Here is a 19,580-nt window from a genome sequence, read left to right on the forward strand (position 1 = left end):
ATAAGCTGGGTTTTCTCTGATTAATTCTAATAAGTGGTTGGGAGAATGGCTGCTTGTTTAAACTAGCAGGGGTGCCTTTGCAGCCACATGAGAATGGCTCACAATCTTTGCATTTTATATATCTGAGGATATCTTTTGTGGAATGAATCTGATATATGATTATGCATATATTGTCAAGATTTAGCTATATACATTTTTAGCGTATGTGCTGCCGAAGCGAGCACAGGCTATATAAATTTCTGTTAATCAAGACATGTATGTGCCATGCTGACACCCATGGTGCAAAGAGTCAATCTGAAAATCCTTCTACAGTGGTTTCCTCCATGCATCAAAAGAAAAACAGCAATATACATGAAACATCTTAGGAAATAGGTGAAACTTCTCACCAACACAGTTTTTCCCAGTTGAATCCACTTCATATCCTGAATTGCATATACATTTGTAGGTCCCACGGAGATTTTCACAAATTCCATTTGGGCAAATATCAGGATCTAATGCACATTCGTTTATATCTGCACCACAGAAAAGTTCAAAATCAGTAGCATTCTAAACATCAATGAACTGTCAAAAAATAACATTACAACAAATGTAAATGACCTTAGGACCTTATGAAAAGAAAAAAAGTTATACTTTGATGAGGAAGCTTGATCCCTTTCTCTCAGTACAAGACATTCTGAGTCACATCTTCCTTCCATCAGTCCCCATTCTTGGCCTCTGAGCCAGAATTCTAAGATTACCAATCTTAGAATCTTAATCAAGCTGCAGGAGACCTCCTAGACTTCTCCTGGTCCAAACACCAAGATGGAAAAATGGATCAAGTTCAGAGACCAAGTCCCTACAACTGGTCTCCCTGCTATCAGCCGTCCCTCTTCAATCTACCTTGCACACTGCCACCAGACTTAATAGCCTACAAACAAAGTCACTGCATCATTCTCGTGGTTTGAACTTTTGTGAGTTCAATGATATCTTCAAGATCAAATTAAAATAGAAACTCTGTTTATTTACTTTAAACTCCTCTGTGAACATATAACACCCTCTTCACTCTGTGTCAGGAATGTCTGGACCAGGCGTATGCATCAGTCCACAGCCCACTCAGATGCCACCTGCTCTGGAACAGCCTCTGATCCTCTGCCCAGATGAGGCTGGGCCCCCCACTTCTCTGCTCTCACAGACTGAGGAGCACTCCAGTAGTCAAGGGTGACGCAGAATGGCAATCCATCAATGGCTTGTCTCAAGTCTTGGTGCCTGACTCTTCTATAAATCAGAGTTGACCTTTCTTTTTTTTTGCAGGTCCCTATCACAACTTATTTCCTCCCTACTAACTCCGTATTCATTATAAATTTCCTTACTTTTCCTCTTTCATCCTGCAAACATCTCCCATCTTCATCCACACAAAATGATGAAGTCAATCAAGTTGAATGAACTGACCATCAATTTAGCCACTTTTTTCAGAACTCCCCTGAATCAAATCATTTACCTTTATATTAATAAAATAATCCTTCCTCTTTCTTGTCACCTATTTTTACACTTATTCCAGTTCTCCCTTTTAACTGTAATTCCTTTTATAGCACTGATATTTCTCTAGTTATTACTCCTACACTTAAACATCTCATTCTCTTCCAATTCAGTTAATTGCTGTCACTGCTTGCTACATAATACAAGATGAAAAATACAAAACATAAGATGGTCCCCAATTGCCATTTTATAATGACCCAGCACTGGACAGTTAAGAAACAACAGTTCAATTGGGCCAATAACCCTTAACTGTACTTGACTGTGGAAGATCTAAAAGAAGGCCGGGGTGCCCCTTTTCATAAATGAGCAACTACAGTCATTGTATCTCATCCACCGTCCTCCATCACCCACCCTGGGACAGCACCCAACTCTCAGTTCCAAGCCCCACACCCAGCAACCCAGGACCCACTGTGCCATGGTTCTTCTGCCACTGGGGGCTTCCAGGTGATCCAAGTACATCATACAGTGATGGCTAGAGAGGGGGTCAGACAAGACAAGACTGGGGTAAAGGGATCAACTGGAAACCCACAGGGAGGCCTGATCCTGCCTCTACACATGCTTAAGGTAGTACATTTCAAAACAGATCCTTACCACTGCCCGCTGACGTCATTCCTGGACCACTGCTGCAGAGTGCCTGATATTCCGCTGCAATAAATGAACAGAGAGTAAATGATTCCCTTGTTTGCAGGACAGGTCCACCCTGCCCTTGCCTTCTACACATCATTTCCCCCAAAGTGAGTGGAACTGAGATAAAGTGGCAACAGAAAGGAAGCATCTCCAGAGGGAGTCACCATGACACCAGGCTCCCACTTTACAGGCTCCGCATCACTGAGGAAAACAACTTTTAAGGCTATAGGAAAGTAACAGCGATTCCTCGTGCAAAGCACTTTCTGAAAAGGTGTTTTTCCTATAACTTGATTTTGTTCACCAGGGAACACTTTACACTTATGGTGAAATGTGCCTGTTAAAGTGTGGTTTCTTAACTGTTAATAAAACTTTCTCCCACCATCGTGCGGATAATTTTCTCAGTGTGAGATGTTTTTTCAGTATAACCCAATTTTCAACATTTTCTCATTTCTCTTTACAAAGTCTCTAACCTCCATTCACAAGAACAACAGGGTATCTATGCTTTGCATTAAAGTGTATTTTTAAAGTTAATATTCTTCAGGGTGCTAGATTCATTCTATATGATAAGTCCATAGGAAAAGTATTGCATAATGTTAAACCTGTGGGATCTTATTGAAGAAATTGAAGTATATAGAGTATGTTCCCAAATTTGTGATGGATCAGATTTCTATTTCTTTTTTTAAAATTACATCTATTTGGATAACATTCGTTAAAATCAATACAATGTTTTACATACAATTCCAACAATATTTAGACAAACATAAGAATCTCACGGTCAAATGCAAGTCATTTGTGCTTAAGTGGCAAGAAAACTGGATACTAGGTAAGGCCCTTTTTACAGAGGCCAACTGCACCTCACCGCTGAAGCAAATAGTTCTTGCCCTTTTGCATGCTAGAAAACTGCATTCCTGATGACAGAGGATACAAATGAGTTATGCAGACAAAAAAAAGTAAGGTTAAATCCTTCAGAACCTGAGGCTTCTAGCAAAAGTAAATTTGAGAAAAGTGGGGAAGTTCCTTAATTTTTAAATCATCTTAAAGGGGGCCAAAAAAAGGAACACATGGAAGATGTCTGCTATTGTGTGTTTGAAAGCCAGGAATTGGAAGCAAAAAGAAATACATCCTCTTTATTCTCTCACATCAGCAATTAATTAAAACATGCACCGAAGAGGTGGAGAACTTCTGTAAGTAATAAAACAGGAAAACCAAAATCATACCAGCTTTGTAAAAAGCACTTTTATAGTCAGTGATAAATTAGCTGATGCTTGGTCTAAATGCAGGCCAAGTACTGTCATCGTTCTTTTTTCATTTGGGCAAGATCTGGTACTAGACTATTTTCTGTAGTGAATTCAGATGGGCATGGGTTTGAATGCTGATGACAATGCTTATTGCTGGAGGTCCTGGGAGCAAGCCTTTTCCGCCTGTTAGTTTCCCCTTCTATAAATTGGAGATAATGATGCCCACCTCACACCATAGTCCTATGGATTTAATGAGAGAACGTGTAAAATGCTCAGCACAATGCCTGGCACAGCTCAAACACAATTAAATGATGGGTGTTGTGGAGCTAACTCAGCGTTGTGTCATGAAGACAGTGGAACGGGGACAGATGAGAACATTCCCAGTGATTACATTGCTGTGTATTTAACTGACCGATTTCTGTGAGGAGGAAAATGCTCAGCAGCCAGTGAGAGAAGTATCTTCAGATATAGCCTGCTTGACTTCCAGAGCACAAAGACAAGCTCGAGATGTTGAATGATTGGGGTGTCTCATTAAATGAACTAAACATAGTCCTTCTAGATATTTGCAGTACCTTTCACAATCCCCCACCTCTCTCCTGAAATGAGAGATCCTTATATTCGGATCCTTCATGATTTGGCATGTTCATCTACCAAAGAGGCAAAGCAACCAAACTGAATGAAGCCACTTCCACACATGGGTCTCTTCTGTGTAAATTCATCCACATATAAAACAGAGGCTAGTGGAATTGGGCCTCAAATTTAACTCTCTTTAAGCTTTACTGCTGAAAGAAATCTGGTCTCTTTTATTCATCCTTTTATAAGTCTACTTCATTTTCCCAGGTATCATAACAAATCCTTTGGCGATATACTTGGTCTAGAGGAAAATATGAAAACTCAGAACTATATGCACCAAGGGTCCTGATTCTAGCTTTGGTTCTTCCACTCGTTTGATAGGTGAACAAATCACCTATAGTTTCAAGCGCCAGTTTTCATGATACTTATCTATCTTGTAAATGCAATATACAAAAAGTACTGTAAAAAGGTTAAAATAACATACAAAAGGCTGACAGTAATAATATACAACGATAAAGTTACATGGAAGTATCTTAGTTGGATAAAATTATATTTGTATATTATGTAACTGAAGTATTATAGATATGTATTTAACTGGTAATCATATATAAAATGATAATTTGTATATTATTCACTGGGTAAACTGCCAGAATAAAGCTTGTTTTCTTTAACTGGCATCCCCTATTTCCTTTAAAGTCTTCCATTTAATTTTCTCTAACTTCTCATAATATATTTTAATTTCTAACTCTATAATTTCAAATATCATAATTTTCAAAACAACAAATGTTTAAAAATTGTGAGTTAATCTTTAGTTGATTTTATCTAGGCCAGAAATGAACTAGCTAAATCTTTGATGTCCACCAACCAATCAGATTTACATGTTTTCCATATTAGACCTAATTCCGTTTTAGGACACTAGAAGTCAACTACCAACCTACCTTAAAATTATGTTCAAATGTAGACAGTCCATTGCTTTAATTTCAATAAACTACTTTTTGCCATACGGATAGAAATAATTTACATCCGGAGAGTATTTTCTGGATTACCTAAGACAACTCATTTTGTCGATGAGAAAACTAAGGATCCTTTTTCCATATTATTGTGTTTTATAGTTAAGTTTACTAATGTAAGCCATCTCTCAAATCTTTTTTAAAATAGATAAGAAAAATTTCTAAACAAATAAAAACCCACAAAAAACTAACCCCTCTGCCCCAATTAAGTATTTTGCTGTGTCTAGGGAGCAGAATTGTGACTTATTAACTAGTTTCTTTTCACTATATCATGTCGCTTGAAATCAAGGAAATTACTTTTTCTCTAGGGTTGAATAAAATCACTTAGGAAAAGCACACTTAAATCAACATGAGGGGTTTGATCAAAATTCACAAGGGCTTTCAGAAAAAAAAAGTTTGAAGTATTCAGGTAACCTGAAAATTATTTTCATTTACAAACTATGTAAAATTCTGCTTTATAGCAGTTCCGGCAAAGTGCAAACACTGTAAAAACTACCTTAGAAAACAAGGCAAGTGGCATGTATTCCAAAGAGCATGAATATTCTTGAGGTGGGAGAATTCAGCTGGGCGGCACAAATGTGCTGCCTATGCCAAATGGTTGTTAGGATCAGGTGAGTAATGGGAAATCCGACCCTGACGAGCCCCTGCCAAGACCCCAGGAAGGTATATGATGTACCTGGAGAGCTTATGTAATCTTCCCCTGCGACTTCCATCAATGCGAGGCTGCAGGCGGTGGCAGAAGGCTAGCAGTACAAGGCAACCCCATGGCACCACGTACCTGAATTCTGAGCAGGACATGGCTGGCAAGGCTCCCCAAATGCATACTCAGTGTTGGCACAACAGCATTCAGATTTAGTGACAGCACCAAACAAGGGTTTGACACACTGGCCTCTCTTGTATCCACCGTAGCATGTGCTCCGCATGTGTGTGTCTAAACAGGAAGAAGCATCTGTCATCACACTATCGCTTCAAACAGAAGAGAACCCCCCCAGGTCAAAGTTGAAGCTGGCTTTATTTATCCACCATCCCTGTTCTAACTCACAAAGAATGCCTCTGGTGTTAGGTCTCAATAGAAAATAATAAAACAAAACACGTTCCGCTTCCAAACATTAAGAACCAATGAATTGCCAGGCTCCTTCAGTTTTCTAGAGACTATTATGGTTTACCTTACTATGAGGCATTTAAATGCTGGGATGATATTATATCTCACTTATTTTTGTCTTTCCCAGGCTTGTACAGAGCAGACACTTAATAAATGTTGAGTGAATGATGGATGACTGCTGAATTTCATCCCATAATAAATAAGATCTTTATGAGAAATGTGGCCTACTTCAAAATAAACATGCAATTATTGAATGTCTGAATCAGATGTACTTTCAAAAAAAAAGAAAAAGGAAGTTTAATCTGTAAAAGGTCATTATATAAGTCTTTAGATGTTGGTCAACTAAACAATATCACCTTTACCACTAGGGAGAGGATTTCCAGGTATGACCAATCCCCTCCCAATTCAAAGGGTTTATTAACTACCTTGCTTAAAAATAATTTGGATAAAATTTGTATCTATTTGTCAACAAATCTCAAACTTCTTATAAAGCCACATAAAACTATTTATCATATAAGTTTCTTGATTATCCATCCACAGCCTCCTTTGCATTCCATACTTCCCTTTGGACATTACTACTCTATGAAAATGTTTGCCATGAGATAATAATGAGCACATATTATACAGGCCCATTTCAAAGACCATTATCAACAAATGAGGGTTAGAGAAAATTGAGGACAGCTGTGTGATTAGGAAAGGAAAGGGGGAAGAAGAGGTGAGGGTTCCCTTGGTTTTCACTGATCTCAGTTCATCTTTCTGTCTGTTAAATTAATATCTGATTACACAAGACGAGAACTGATACTGTTGGTATGCTGCTCCACAAACATTAGTTACATCATATTTGCTACAGTAGAGCGCACTTGTTATTTGTGGATTTCATTGATTGACAGAAGGTAAATCTCTATCATACATCTAGTCATGACATAATCTTACCAACACACACACGTCCATCCAGACCCACGGCCAGTCCAGGAAAGCATTCACATCTGTAGGAGCCATCCGTGTTGACACAGCGCCCGTTCATGCAGATCCCAGGGGTTTCACACTCATTAATATCTGTGGTATGGAAAAGCACTTATTAGAAATGAAGTGGTGTTTATCTAAAACCACAACGTCTTTACAATTCTGTTACAGCACTTGAAAATGGGGAAGACGGAAAATAATATGCAGCATCAACAATAAAAGCTCAATGAGAGGCATTTTCATTGTCCTTTGAGAGAACAGTAACAAAAAATTGAGAGAGATAAACTGCCTGAGTTTATTTCTTTTCCATAGAAAGCTATTTTTATAATATTCTCCTGAGTTTTTTTTTTTGTTATAACCAAAATAAGAATCACAAAAGCAAAAACAGAATTGGAAGAAGAAAAGTGATAGCTAAAATACAAAGGGTCTTTTCTAATGTTTCACATGGCAGTTCTTCCAGGACTGCCAGAAATCTAGCTTGATAATAAACTGCATCTTTGACCTGGGCAGAAAGTTTTTCTTTTTGGCATGCAATACCCAGACTGGTGTCCATGCCAGTATCACCCATACCTTAGCTCTCTGGGACAATTAGCATGGCATCAAGAGACATTGAACTAAAAAGCCTTGGTGGCACACCAGAGAAAAGGAACACAAAATAAATATGCATGATTTTGATGACCATTTCTGGCCAACAACAGCACTGTAAGCAATTGGAACCCAGAAAAGAAAAATCTTAACTTAGGCATTGCGAATGTTTTATAGTATCATGTGTATGTACTTAGGTGAGCCTGGTAAAAGTCTTTATGGAGTACATACTAATAATAGCAGAGATTTTTCGCCCTTAATATAAGGAAGTAGAAATGGTAACAAAATTGTGTTTAGGAAAATATATAACACTTAGAAGCAAGTCATTTATAACATGTCCTTTTATAATACACAACTAGTGTATGTGTCTATTTCCTTTCTTCTGACCTTAAAAAGTCAAATTGAGACTGAAACACCTCCGTGGTTTACTTAGCTTGTATTATTTGGCCCAAAATGCCTACAGATGGTCCAAGATTCCATGTACAGATTTGTATTTTAAAACAGCAGTTATATATAAATACATGAACTCAAATTGCTTCAGTTATTTGAGTCACCTTTCTTTTCAAGTTGAGATCTACAGTAAAACAGTGGCAGCTACAACCTGCAAAGCAGCACAAAGGCTTTTTCCTGGGGTCACAGATGTAACACAGACCCAGGGGGCACTGCTCAAAGTGAGCGGCCTCAACTTTCCAAGATGAGGCAGGCCATGCTGTTCATCTGATTAGTTAACTGTAGAGATTAAATTAGCATTGTTTGTTCAGCTCTGGACAGTCACATCTTTGTGGGCTCAGAGCTAAGTGAAAACTCTTCTCCCCTGATGTCAAGAGAAAATTATGGAAAAGAAAAAATTCTGCATATGGGGATTTCTTTCTTTTTTTTTTCTTCCTGTATTCTTATTACAGTGTGTGTATTCCATATTCTCTATACACCAGAATAAAGAAGAAATGGTAAGAACGTGGTGCATTCTCCCTCTCTCTTTCTCTCTCTCTAGCTCTGATTCTTAAGCCAGAATGCGAAGGTCAGAGAAACTTTCAAATCATCAGGCACTTTCGAGTGAATAAAACAATGTATTTATTGATAAGATGCTATTCCACTGGTTGCAAACAGTTGCAAAACCTAGTTTCATCTATGAGGTCATACTATCTTCTGAAATAGTTCTGTCAGCATTCTCTACTGGCCATACTTGATGCTGAGAGGCTGCAGTCTGTGTCACCAAGCATCCTATAGGCTCGGAAAGTGAATCTTCATGTGCTCTGTGGAAAGCTAAAAGGAGTATGTATTCTTGCAAAAGGTCTGCTCACAAAGGGGCTTTCACATTTCCTTCTGTTATTTTGTTTGGAAGCCTAATTCCAAATATTCCAGCAACCATTCCTTTCCCTTTTCTTTTTCACTGGTGCAGCACTTCATCCGCACATTTTGGCACTTTGTTGTACACTGTCTTACATCGTAGAATATTTCCACGTGTTAATCTTGTCTTTCCAACTATAAGTTTCTTCCTGCACAGGGCTCAAAAGTACAGAAACCAATTTCCTACTTCAATTTTGAAAAAAAAATCAAATGGTTTGCCTAGCTATGAAGACAGATTTGCACATTAAGACCCTTTGCTGGGAAGGTCATAGAGAATGTAGGTAAACAACCAAGAGTTAGAAGCTCTTCAAAGCCTAGAGAAAACGCCCATCTTGCCAAAGACTTAATACAAGGCTTTCTTCCATAACTCCTTTACCAAAGCTGTCTTCCAGGGATACCCAGGGAAGAGGCATCTTAGGACTCTATTCTGCTTTCTCAATCTTGAATAGCTTGACACTCTACATTTCTGCATCTGAAACTCTGAGCAGAAGGATTTCTGAAGTGCAGCATTTTAACAGATTTCCTGGACCTGTTTTGAGTATATGAGGTTCCTTGAGAAGTCTGGTTCCAACTCGGAATTTGGACCCAAGTTGGAATAGTACAAATAAAAATCTTCATTTTTGCTTCAATGCTTGCAGTAATGAGATTATTTCAAATGCTACCAAGCTAAACAATGACTCTTGGTTCATTTATTTCTTCTGCTTAATCCCGTTTCTCTTTTTGCTTGTGTGCCTTGATAAATTTAAATAAATTGTCCATGAAAAAGTTTCTGCTTCTTAAGATATCTGGAGGAAATTAGAAAGAAGAGATCACTGCAATAAGAGTACAATATTTTGTCCAGTTGAAGATGTTAGAGGTGGCAAATGACAGCCATCAAGAAGCCTAACTGCCACTGTTCCCCTACTGCAAGGAAGAGGCAGAACTCAGTTTATTTGAAAAGAGGGGTTCATCAGTTGGTAGGCCAGTTGGTAGTTTCATTTCTCAGTCATTTGCTACGAAGCCTTTCAGGCTCCTTTGAGAAGACCCCAAACACCCTTTCCTAAATAAGAACAGTCATCTGTGCATAAGCTGTAGCTCTCTGGATGGCTGGACTGAAGAAGGCGTTCCAGTCAGGTTTCCTAAACCACAATTATGGGTACTTTAAATGGGGAGAATCAATAAGGAAAAGTTGTACCTCTAAGCAATGCAGAGAGGAGAAAAGAAGGTAAAGAATATGATTCAGAGTTTTAGAACACAAACCTTTGCAATAACGCCCATCTGATGCCAGCTGAAATCCAGGTTTGCAAATACATTTAAAACTGCCATCTTCATTGATACACATTCCATTAAGACACATGTTCCTTATGCTGCATTCATCCATATCTGAAAAATGCAAAAGACAGGTTTTCTTATGACCAGAAAAGTAAGCTTACAAAGGAAGCCAACCTGGATGAATATAATTCTGTTTCTTTACATTTCTTTCTTTTTTGTTTTTGTAGTCTAAAACTAATTATCATCCAAATTATAGTAGACAAAGAGGAGAGGGGCCATATGAAATATATATTTCAAGTTCTCAATATTTGACATGTGCATACAATCTATGACTAAATTTATTGTATAAATTTACATGTAATACACACATATACACCTACATGTATACACATGTATATGAAATGCATGTGTGTGTGTGTGTGTGTGTGTGTGTGTGTGTGTGTGTGTATTTGACTCAATAGATGCTACCAGGACTCTTTTCAGCAACAGCAGTTTACAAATTGAAAAGTGTGCAATGGCCTGATGGTTATATTTACTTCACAGATCCATATTACTGCTAATATACTGAAAATAAAAACAAAATCAAAACTAAGAATGATGGAATTTGAAATGTATTTAGGCTGCTTCCTGATTCTTTAAAAAGTGAAAATCAGAGGACAGCTTATAGTTTGAAGCAATTTTAAATAGTGGTAGGAAAAAAATGTATTTTTAGACTGCAAGACTCGACTATGAATTAAAGCCGTGCCAGCTAACCTTTAGGATCCCTGGACCATAAGGATATTTCTTGGAATTCACCAATATGTTATTTTATTCAATGTTATAGCTGTCTTGGGAGGCACTTGGTCTTTTAGACATGATGTGTTTTCACTTACAGGCTTTAGATCAATGTAATTTATGATTTTTTTCTTTTTTTAACAGGATTCTATCCCAACCAAGAATTTTGGCATTAAGTCTTTGAATTGAATCACTGAGATAATATTCTGCCAAAAATGTTTCTAAGAACAATTTTGAAATTCTTTTAATGTATGAATAGATTCTTGGGATCTTTCCCAAAGACGTTGGGAAAGATGATAAGGGCCATTCTTCATTTTTTGCTAAAGGTCTAAGAAGTGGAAACTCATCAGTAATTGTCATATTTTCAATTTAGGAAAAAATGACAGGGGAAAAAGACAAAATGTTTGAAACAGCCCAATTCAAAATGAGGTGATTAATTCAAGAGACAATATAAAATTATGGCTGGCTCCCAATAGTCAATATTTCTCTCAAACAAATTTCACATTTTCAGATATCCATTAGTAGCATTTTATTACTAGGTAGGCACTTTAAACAAAAGGATCATAAGTGACTAAATAATAAATGGGATTAGATGTGTCCCATTTTTAAAAAAACAATGTAAAAATTCTGATTATACAAAATTAGAAAGTAATGATTTATGCTACAGAAGTTTCAACATCACCAAGGATCTTTAAATAGCAAGCTCTCCTCATATATTTAAAATGTATTTGACACAGAAATGTGAATTATAGACATGAATATTGTTGAAAATTATGCTTGCATCCCAGATAACAATACGTGACATATACTTAATACTTTGACCTTTCACTTAACGTTTGGTCTTGTTAAAGACTTCTGATACTGAAACTGGGATGGAAGAAGGGGAATAATAGTATTATACTGTTATTAGTATCATGCTGTTATTACCTTCACAGTTCTTCCCATCTCGTGTAACATGAAAGCCTGCATTACACACACAATGGAAACTGCCATCTGTGTTGATGCAACGTCCGTTATTGCAAATACGGCCATTCTGTAAACATTCATCAATGTCTAAAATCAAAGTTGAAACAGAAGAAATAGTTTTACTTAGGGGATTTAAAATTATCTTACTTCTCCTTCCCCCCATCTCCAAACTCATTGTCTCTGTCTTGGGTTTTAATTACTCAATAATACTCTTTGACATCATGATGCTATCAAATAACATGAGATTTAGGATTACTAATTAGAGTTTGAAAGACATATGCCAGAAGAAAACTGCCAATGTAAAAGCATTCAATCTAATTCTAATTTCTAATAAAACTCCTTAAACTTCAATTCTGTAAACAAATAGATTCTTCTTCACTATTTTCCTAGCTAAGTTAATAAGCCAGTATATATCATTTCTCATATTGAACTTTGGCTGGCACCTTGCGACACATGATCAAATAGGTCATACCAGAACAATAAAACAGAAATGCTATTTTAAAATATTTAATTCCATCTGAAAACCATCAATCATATGACTCTGAAATGTCTACCTTCCTGATGGCAGTTGTGGTCCAAGCACAGTTTAATTGTTTATATATTCTTAGTCTCTTTTATAGCTTTATGAGTATTTTAGTTACCAAATAAAACATTGGTACTGTGGGGGCATTTCCCTTTTTTTCTATTGTGTCTCATATTATTATTAAACAACAAAGCTTGATATGGAAGTGTTGTTAAAAATGACAATAACTTGAATAACCTTCTATCGGATCTCTCATTTAAAGATTAGTAATTAACCCAAATTGGACAAGATGGTACCCTGGATTATCTGTTCCCTTTAGTTTCTAGGCTAGATACCTGGATGAACATCAAAGAGGATGAACACAGCTGCATTGTCTACATAGCATACAATCTTTGCCAGGGATTATTCCCCAGGAGACAGAGACGAAGGAACTGTGTACAATTTCATGGGAGCACACCTACCTATGCAGAGTTGAGACCACATGTGCCTGAGTGTAAGTGCCCTAAACAGCCTCTGGAGGACAAGAATGTGCATTCATGGCATATCGCTTATTCTGACTGTCTACCCTGCGTCTGCACGGTGTCTTGTGGTTGACCCTCAGACGCACTTTCTTTCTGGGCAGATCCAGCAGTGGTTTCCACACGAGTCATTGGACTAGCTAAGGCAGTCTGGGCCTTTCTTCTGTCTGATCTTTGTGCCAACAACCTACGATCTTTTTCTCTCTCATTTATTTCTTAATCCTTGCTAAAATCTGACTTACTCTACACTCTAAAAAAATATTAAAAGTCACTTATTCTTGAGCAGATTTTCTTTCTTTTTTTTTTTTTTAGGATTCTATAATCTTTTGAGGCCTGAGGATAAAATAAACAGGACAAAGAACGAACAATTTTCTCTCCTCACCAATTTCAGAACACCATCAGGCTCCCCACTGCTTTTCAAGATGAATGAAAAGCTTGCCATTCAGTTCTCAACCAATGGTGTTTATCTGTGTTTTGTGTCCTCTTCTCCTAGCCCATCATGTACTTCCTTTCAGCTAAGTACACAGCCTTTCTGACCATTCTGTGGCAAACTTCCATCTATCCCAAAATGTTAGCATGTTATCAATTTCTTATGTTTGTGATAAACGTAGGACTGGCTCTTAAAGAAGACAGTGCTGGAGGCTTTTAGGTATTTCTCTAATACCTAATAAATGAATGAATACTCTAATAAATTAAGCCTCGGCTTAATGACAACAACATGCATATATACTGGCAGGCCCTTGCCCTAGCTGAGAACTCTCATTAATGTCTTCTATTTGCTTATTTAACAGTGTCGTCTTCTAAAACATTGGTTTCAGTTTCTTTCTACTGAAGCAAAATGCCTAGTACAAGTTGTACATGCTAATTATTATACATAATAGTTTTTTTAAAACAAAAGTTTTAATATTAAGAAGATTCTAATATCAGTTACTCAAACTATCCATATTTATAATTCAGTCAGTAGGCCATTAATAGAAATGTTAGCAGGTTGAAATGGTATACTCCAGTTTTTTCTGCTCAAAACTGCCATTTACAGGTAGTTCACTAAAATACACCAATGGCAAGAAATCTATAAATCACAACCAAATTTAAAGATTTTGAAACCAATCACTGATAAAAAATCTTCAACTCATAAGAAGAGCTTTTGTTAAAAGAGGCAAATAAAATGAACTCTTACTAATAGCTGACAAATTTTTTTAAGTGATACAAATCTCCCCATTGTTCCTTGTATTTAATTTAAACAGTTTTCTTGCTTTTATCTGGCCTTACAAAAATCAGTGCTACCGCTCATTCTGTGCCAAATTTATAGAGATATAGATATCTGAGTTCCCTGAGGGTAGAAAGTACACCTTCCTTACTTTTGTTCCAGGAGCTTAGTACATCACAATCATTCAATACAAGGCACATGGGGTGGCTTGATAAATTAATTAATAAACAAGCCTGAAGGAAAGTTTTTATGGTGAAACATTTATAGCAGTGCTTCTCAAACTTGAATGTGCATATGAATCCCGGAGATCTTGCTAAATGCTGATTTTGCTTCAGCAGATCTGAGGTGGAACCTGAGACGCTGCATTTCCAACCAGCAAACACGTGATGTAGCTGCTGACCACACTAATAAGCAGCAAACACTTAAAGACTTCTTCCTTATCCTTTAGACCTCTTCACTAAGAAATTAATTGCAAACAATTTCACCTGAAATGCCCCTCAGTTTCTGTGGCAGCAAAGGACAACCCCATTCCCTCACTTTCAGATTAAAAATTAACAGGCAATAGTGATGAGACAAAAAAGTAGTGAAAATAGGACATTCCTGCAGGCACAGAAGCATCTTTTAAAGTAATATGAATGTTTGCCAAATTTTACATTGTCCTTTGAAGCGACAATATCTGGAATTAAGTGAAAAAAATCAGGGTGACCATATTAGCCTCTCCTAGTAAGGGTTACTTATACACCATTGCGCTCCTTCAAAGCAAAACTCTTACTGAGCATATATGCCCATATTCCAAGCCAGGACCATACCTCGGCATTCTGTCCGGGTGAGCGTGCTCTGGTAGCCAGTTCGGCACTGACAGGTGTACGAGCCCTGGTTATTAATACAGTCTCCACCAGCACAAGGGTTTTTCTCACATTCATCAACATCTGCAAAACACAGTGTATTTTAGTAAGAAATTCGATAGCAATAACTCATCACTCTTAAGACCATTTTATTGGTTTCCTTTACATGTTAAAACACTTTCCTCTTAAGAAATAAATAGCATAATGAAAGGATCTTTTTCTTTCCACTACAATATACCATGTCACCAGCCACTTGAAGACTGGGTGAGCAGTTCAAGTGTATTATTTTCCTGTGTCATTTTTCAGAGAAAAATGCCAAACACGTAGCAACTCAGCACTCCAAGCTAATAAATATTTTATCTTTCTTGAGTCTGGCCCAAGGGAATCAAACAGACTAACATTTTAGAAGTGGCTTCTGGATAGGATTCTAAGTATCTCCTGAAGTTCGATTTTTCAATAAAAAGAAGTCTTACCCATATCTAAGCATCCCCTGCTGAATTCCACTGAACATTAGAACAAAAACACGAAACAGCTGTCATTTATAGGGCAATTCTCACCCACCAAAGAGTCCTCCACCACTCCCACCATGTCCCCAGACAGGCTCCTACTATTTTGCAGTCATTTAGAACTATCAGTATACTTAGTGGTAAAGTGATGTATATTCCTCTATGTGTAAAGATGAGGAAGTTAAGGCGTATGGAAGATAACCCACCTGGTCCAAGGTTCCATGCTTTTGTGGCAGATGCAGGTCTGACCTCACACTCCCCAACCCTGAGCTAGATGTTCCCCCTTCTGCCCAGCTCTGCATGACCTCTAAGGGTTAAATGGCTCTCTTCAACGCGCTGTTAGAAGGGGCTTTCATATCACCAGGAAATTACATAGGGTAGGAAACCAAGAACTACGTATTTCTACCTGGTTCATAATTAGAGAATTGGAATCTGAAACAGAACTAAGAAGAAAATTTATTTTTAAAAAAGGATGAGATGGCAATAAAAACAGGCTGATTATCTTTATGGTACATTTCCTCCCTTCACTCGCTTAAATGCCTTGTCAACCACTTCAAGTTTCTCTCTACAGTTTTAATGACTAGAGAGAGTTGGTAAGTTAGCCATTTAAATTAGTAAAAAGTGCAAAATTTCATAATTTGGAGATACTTTTCATGCTTTATTTTAATGGTCAGGCTTTGGGTACAATGACTTAAGTTGGAGTTACCAGCAATACTGTGAATGTATTTTACAATGAAAATTAAAAGTCACTGTGTTAGACAGAATAATGGCTCCCCAACTATGTTCATGCCCTAATCCCCAGAACCTGTGAATATGCTACATGGCAAAGGGGAATTAAGGTTGCAGATAAAATCAGTGTTGCTAATCAGCAGACCTTGAGACGTGAGAGTCTCCTGGATTACACAGGTTGGCCCACAAAGGTCCTTGAAGTGGTAGAAGGAATTAGAAGAGAAAACCAGAGAGTCAGAGAGAGATTTGAAGATGCTGCATGCTGGCTTTGAAGACTGAGGAAGGAGCCTTGAGCCAAGGAATACAGACAGCCTCTAGAAGCTGGAAAAGACAAATAAATGGATCTTCCCAATGGCGTCCAAAAAGAGCACAGCCCTGTGCCACCTCGATTTTAGCCCAGGGAGGCCTGCATTGGACTTCTAACCTCCAGAACTATAAGATAATACATTTGTGTTGTTTTATGCCACTAAGTTTGAAGCTACAAGCAGAACAGAACACCTATACAGTCATGGAACAGAACTGCAATAACCTGTGGTGCCAACCAAGTGATCTGTTACATACCAATGCATTCCCCACGGAGGTCCAGCTGGAATCCTTTGTTGCACTCACACCGGTAGCTCCCAGGGGTTGGAATGCAGCGTCCATTTTGACAGAGATAACGAAACAACTGGCAGTAATCTGTGACGTTGACTGGCAGCACCCCTAAAGGAAAAAAAACATTAAACACCATTAAACTTATTTATAAGTAGGGCATCTCTCATCAGCACTTAATCTGGTAATAATGGGCAAGATGTTGGATCATAAGGGGAGGAGGACACACTTTGGGCAAAGGTTATCTGGCGCCAATAGAGCATACTTCCGTTCCTGCCCACAGAGACCGCACGTGTGCATGGTGGCACACATTGCCTGGTACTGCAGTCCAGCTGTCACCTGTTCCTCTGCCTGCTACTCCCTACTCCTTTCTCGGCCGCCCTCTCAAGCCTCCAGTTTGGGGAAATAACAAGGACAGTGGTATTGCAAACTGCTTTGTATGCTATATAACCCAAAGGATAATTTTACACGTCCTCTATTAATTCATCCTGTCAATCATATTTAAGTCTCTCCCACAGTTGACTGAAAACAATAGGACATTAATTTCTGGAGAATACGAAACCTCTCGTTTTCCTCTATGCAGTAGGCAAACTGAGAAACTTATATACAGCATTATGTAAACTAAAATTTAATCTACGCATTCGTAAGCTTATTTAATGACTAAGGCAGCATAAACAACGACAAAACGTTAACTTGACCAATGCAAGAAAAATTGCTAAATGACTTTTGAATTCTTACTTGGCGGTTCCCGAGATGGATACGGATATTCCACCGGTGGTCGAGGGACCGGAATTGGAGGTCCAGGAGGAAAGCCAGGAGGAACAGGGTGAACTGGAGGAATGGGGCCAATGGGTGGGGGAGGATATCCTGGTCTCTCAGGAATTACCATAGGGACAGAGCACAGCTTGTTGAAATCCTCTGGAAAAACACAACATAACAGCTAAACTGTAGCATATGTTATAGGTCCATGGAAGTCCTGCTTACTTTGCAAAGAAATCTTGGGATAAAATTGATCTTGAAACCACATAGGTCAATTGGAGAAAAGGAAAAAAAACCAACTGACTTCATTCCCATTCCTAATACGTACAGCAGCAGCCATACTAGAAGAGTAATTCAAAACCCCAAACAAACACCCCAGATGTGTATGTACCACATGCCCCCACCAAATCTAGGAAGTCTTTACCTACATCATAATTCACCTCAAGGAAGAAAAATTGCCACTTTCTCCATCCAGTCCCACGTGCAGCTCCCACAGGACTCTAAAGAGCATACTTAAAAGCCCGTTTTATATGTAATGGAAAGCCACTGGAGGTCTTCAGCAGGAGTGGGACATGATCAGATGAACATTTTCAGGAGATCATTCATGCTGACAGGTGGGGAATGTGCTGGAAGGAGGCAAGGCTGGTGCAGAGGACCAAGGGCAAGGTAAGTGACTGGACACGGGAAGCAGTGATGGGATTGGACAGAAGTGGAGACATCTGAAGCATACTTTAGAGATAAATGGGTATGATTGGTGCAGGAGTCAATGTCAGAGCTGAGAGAACAGGAAATCAAGAATGACTTCTAGTTTTCTGGTTGAGCAATAAGGTAGATGTTGGTGCTGTTTACTGAGGGAAAACTGCAGTGGGAGCCAGTGTGGTGGGTAGAAGCTAAGTTCCCCTTGAACAGTTGAGTTTTGACATATCAGACATCCAAGTGAAGATGTCACATAGCATTTGTATAACAGAGTTTGAAGCCTAGAAAAGTCGGGGCTGTATAAAAGTTTTGAAGTTATCAGTAGACAGGTGGCATTAAAGCCATGGGAATGGATGAACTCATCTAAGGAAGGTATGGAAAATGAAGAGAAGGGAGTATGGAGATGGAGTCCTGAGGAACACCTATCTGTAAAAGACAACAAAATGATGGAGAAGCAGCCCATGGGGCAAAGGGTGGCCGGTCTGCTGTTAATGCTGTGTATGATCCTCTGAACAGTACACCCTGACTTCATCAACTATTTATTTCCCTGTGATTGCACATTCAGGCTGATTCCTATTTTTCACAACACCAGGTCTTTATTAGAATACATCATCTTTAGATTTGTGACATATGTTTTCCTGGGCTTCCAAACAGGTGTTTTCAAACAGTGTCCAGGTTTCCAGGGATGCATTTACTTAACTTCTCACTTTCATTTTTACTATAAACAGCCATATTTTGTCATAGTTCCCATCTATAAGTACACTAACCATGTGATTTTAAATTTATTTTCTCTCTTGCCAGAATATCGAAAATTTTATTATCTCTGTCACACAGGGATTTTCCTACAGATACTTTCCGTATTAGTTTAATCCATTAATAGAAATTAGGCCAATATTTTTCATTTCCTTGTGGATCAAAATCCGACTTACTCTAAGACACAGTAAAATGTCTTACTGAGATACATTCATATTTCAACTTCCTAGGACACCCTGTCAATTTACATGTGGCTAAATATACCTAGCTACCATGTACCTTGTTATTATATGCTGGTCCATTACTAAATATTCTTAAATTATATTTGACATTTCCAACTCAGGTTAGGTCTATGTTTTCAGAGAATTCTATTACTACATTTTAATTAGCATTTATCTGGAATTTCAATTCATAGAGATTCTGTAGTACCCGACTGTATTTGGAAAGGATTTTTATATTGCTTATGCTTCCCTGAATTAGGATGCTACAATCTCTCTTGCCA

The 19,580-nt window shown here is 38.1% G+C and overlaps 1 protein-coding gene across 1 annotated transcript in view; it reads right to left on the reverse strand.

The window, feature by feature from the left end:
* FBN1 (fibrillin 1) overlaps window positions 1-19,580 on the reverse strand; it is a 212,923-nt gene that overhangs the window by 90,243 nt on the left and 103,100 nt on the right. The window contains exons 8-16 of the mRNA XM_019664564.1: window positions 17,609-17,788; window positions 16,841-16,981; window positions 15,009-15,128; window positions 11,913-12,038; window positions 10,200-10,322; window positions 6,999-7,121; window positions 5,742-5,894; window positions 2,107-2,160; window positions 387-512 (exon numbers count right to left, since the gene is read on the reverse strand). Coding sequence (XP_019520109.1) covers window positions 387-512; window positions 2,107-2,160; window positions 5,742-5,894; window positions 6,999-7,121; window positions 10,200-10,322; window positions 11,913-12,038; window positions 15,009-15,128; window positions 16,841-16,981; window positions 17,609-17,788 — 1,146 coding nt within the window. The remainder of the gene's footprint in view (window positions 1-386; window positions 513-2,106; window positions 2,161-5,741; window positions 5,895-6,998; window positions 7,122-10,199; window positions 10,323-11,912; window positions 12,039-15,008; window positions 15,129-16,840; window positions 16,982-17,608; window positions 17,789-19,580) is intronic.

The sequence above is a fragment of the Hipposideros armiger genome, unplaced genomic scaffold, assembly GCF_001890085.2.
Source record: "Hipposideros armiger isolate ML-2016 unplaced genomic scaffold, ASM189008v1 scaffold_12, whole genome shotgun sequence".
NCBI lineage: Eukaryota > Metazoa > Chordata > Mammalia > Chiroptera > Hipposideridae > Hipposideros > Hipposideros armiger.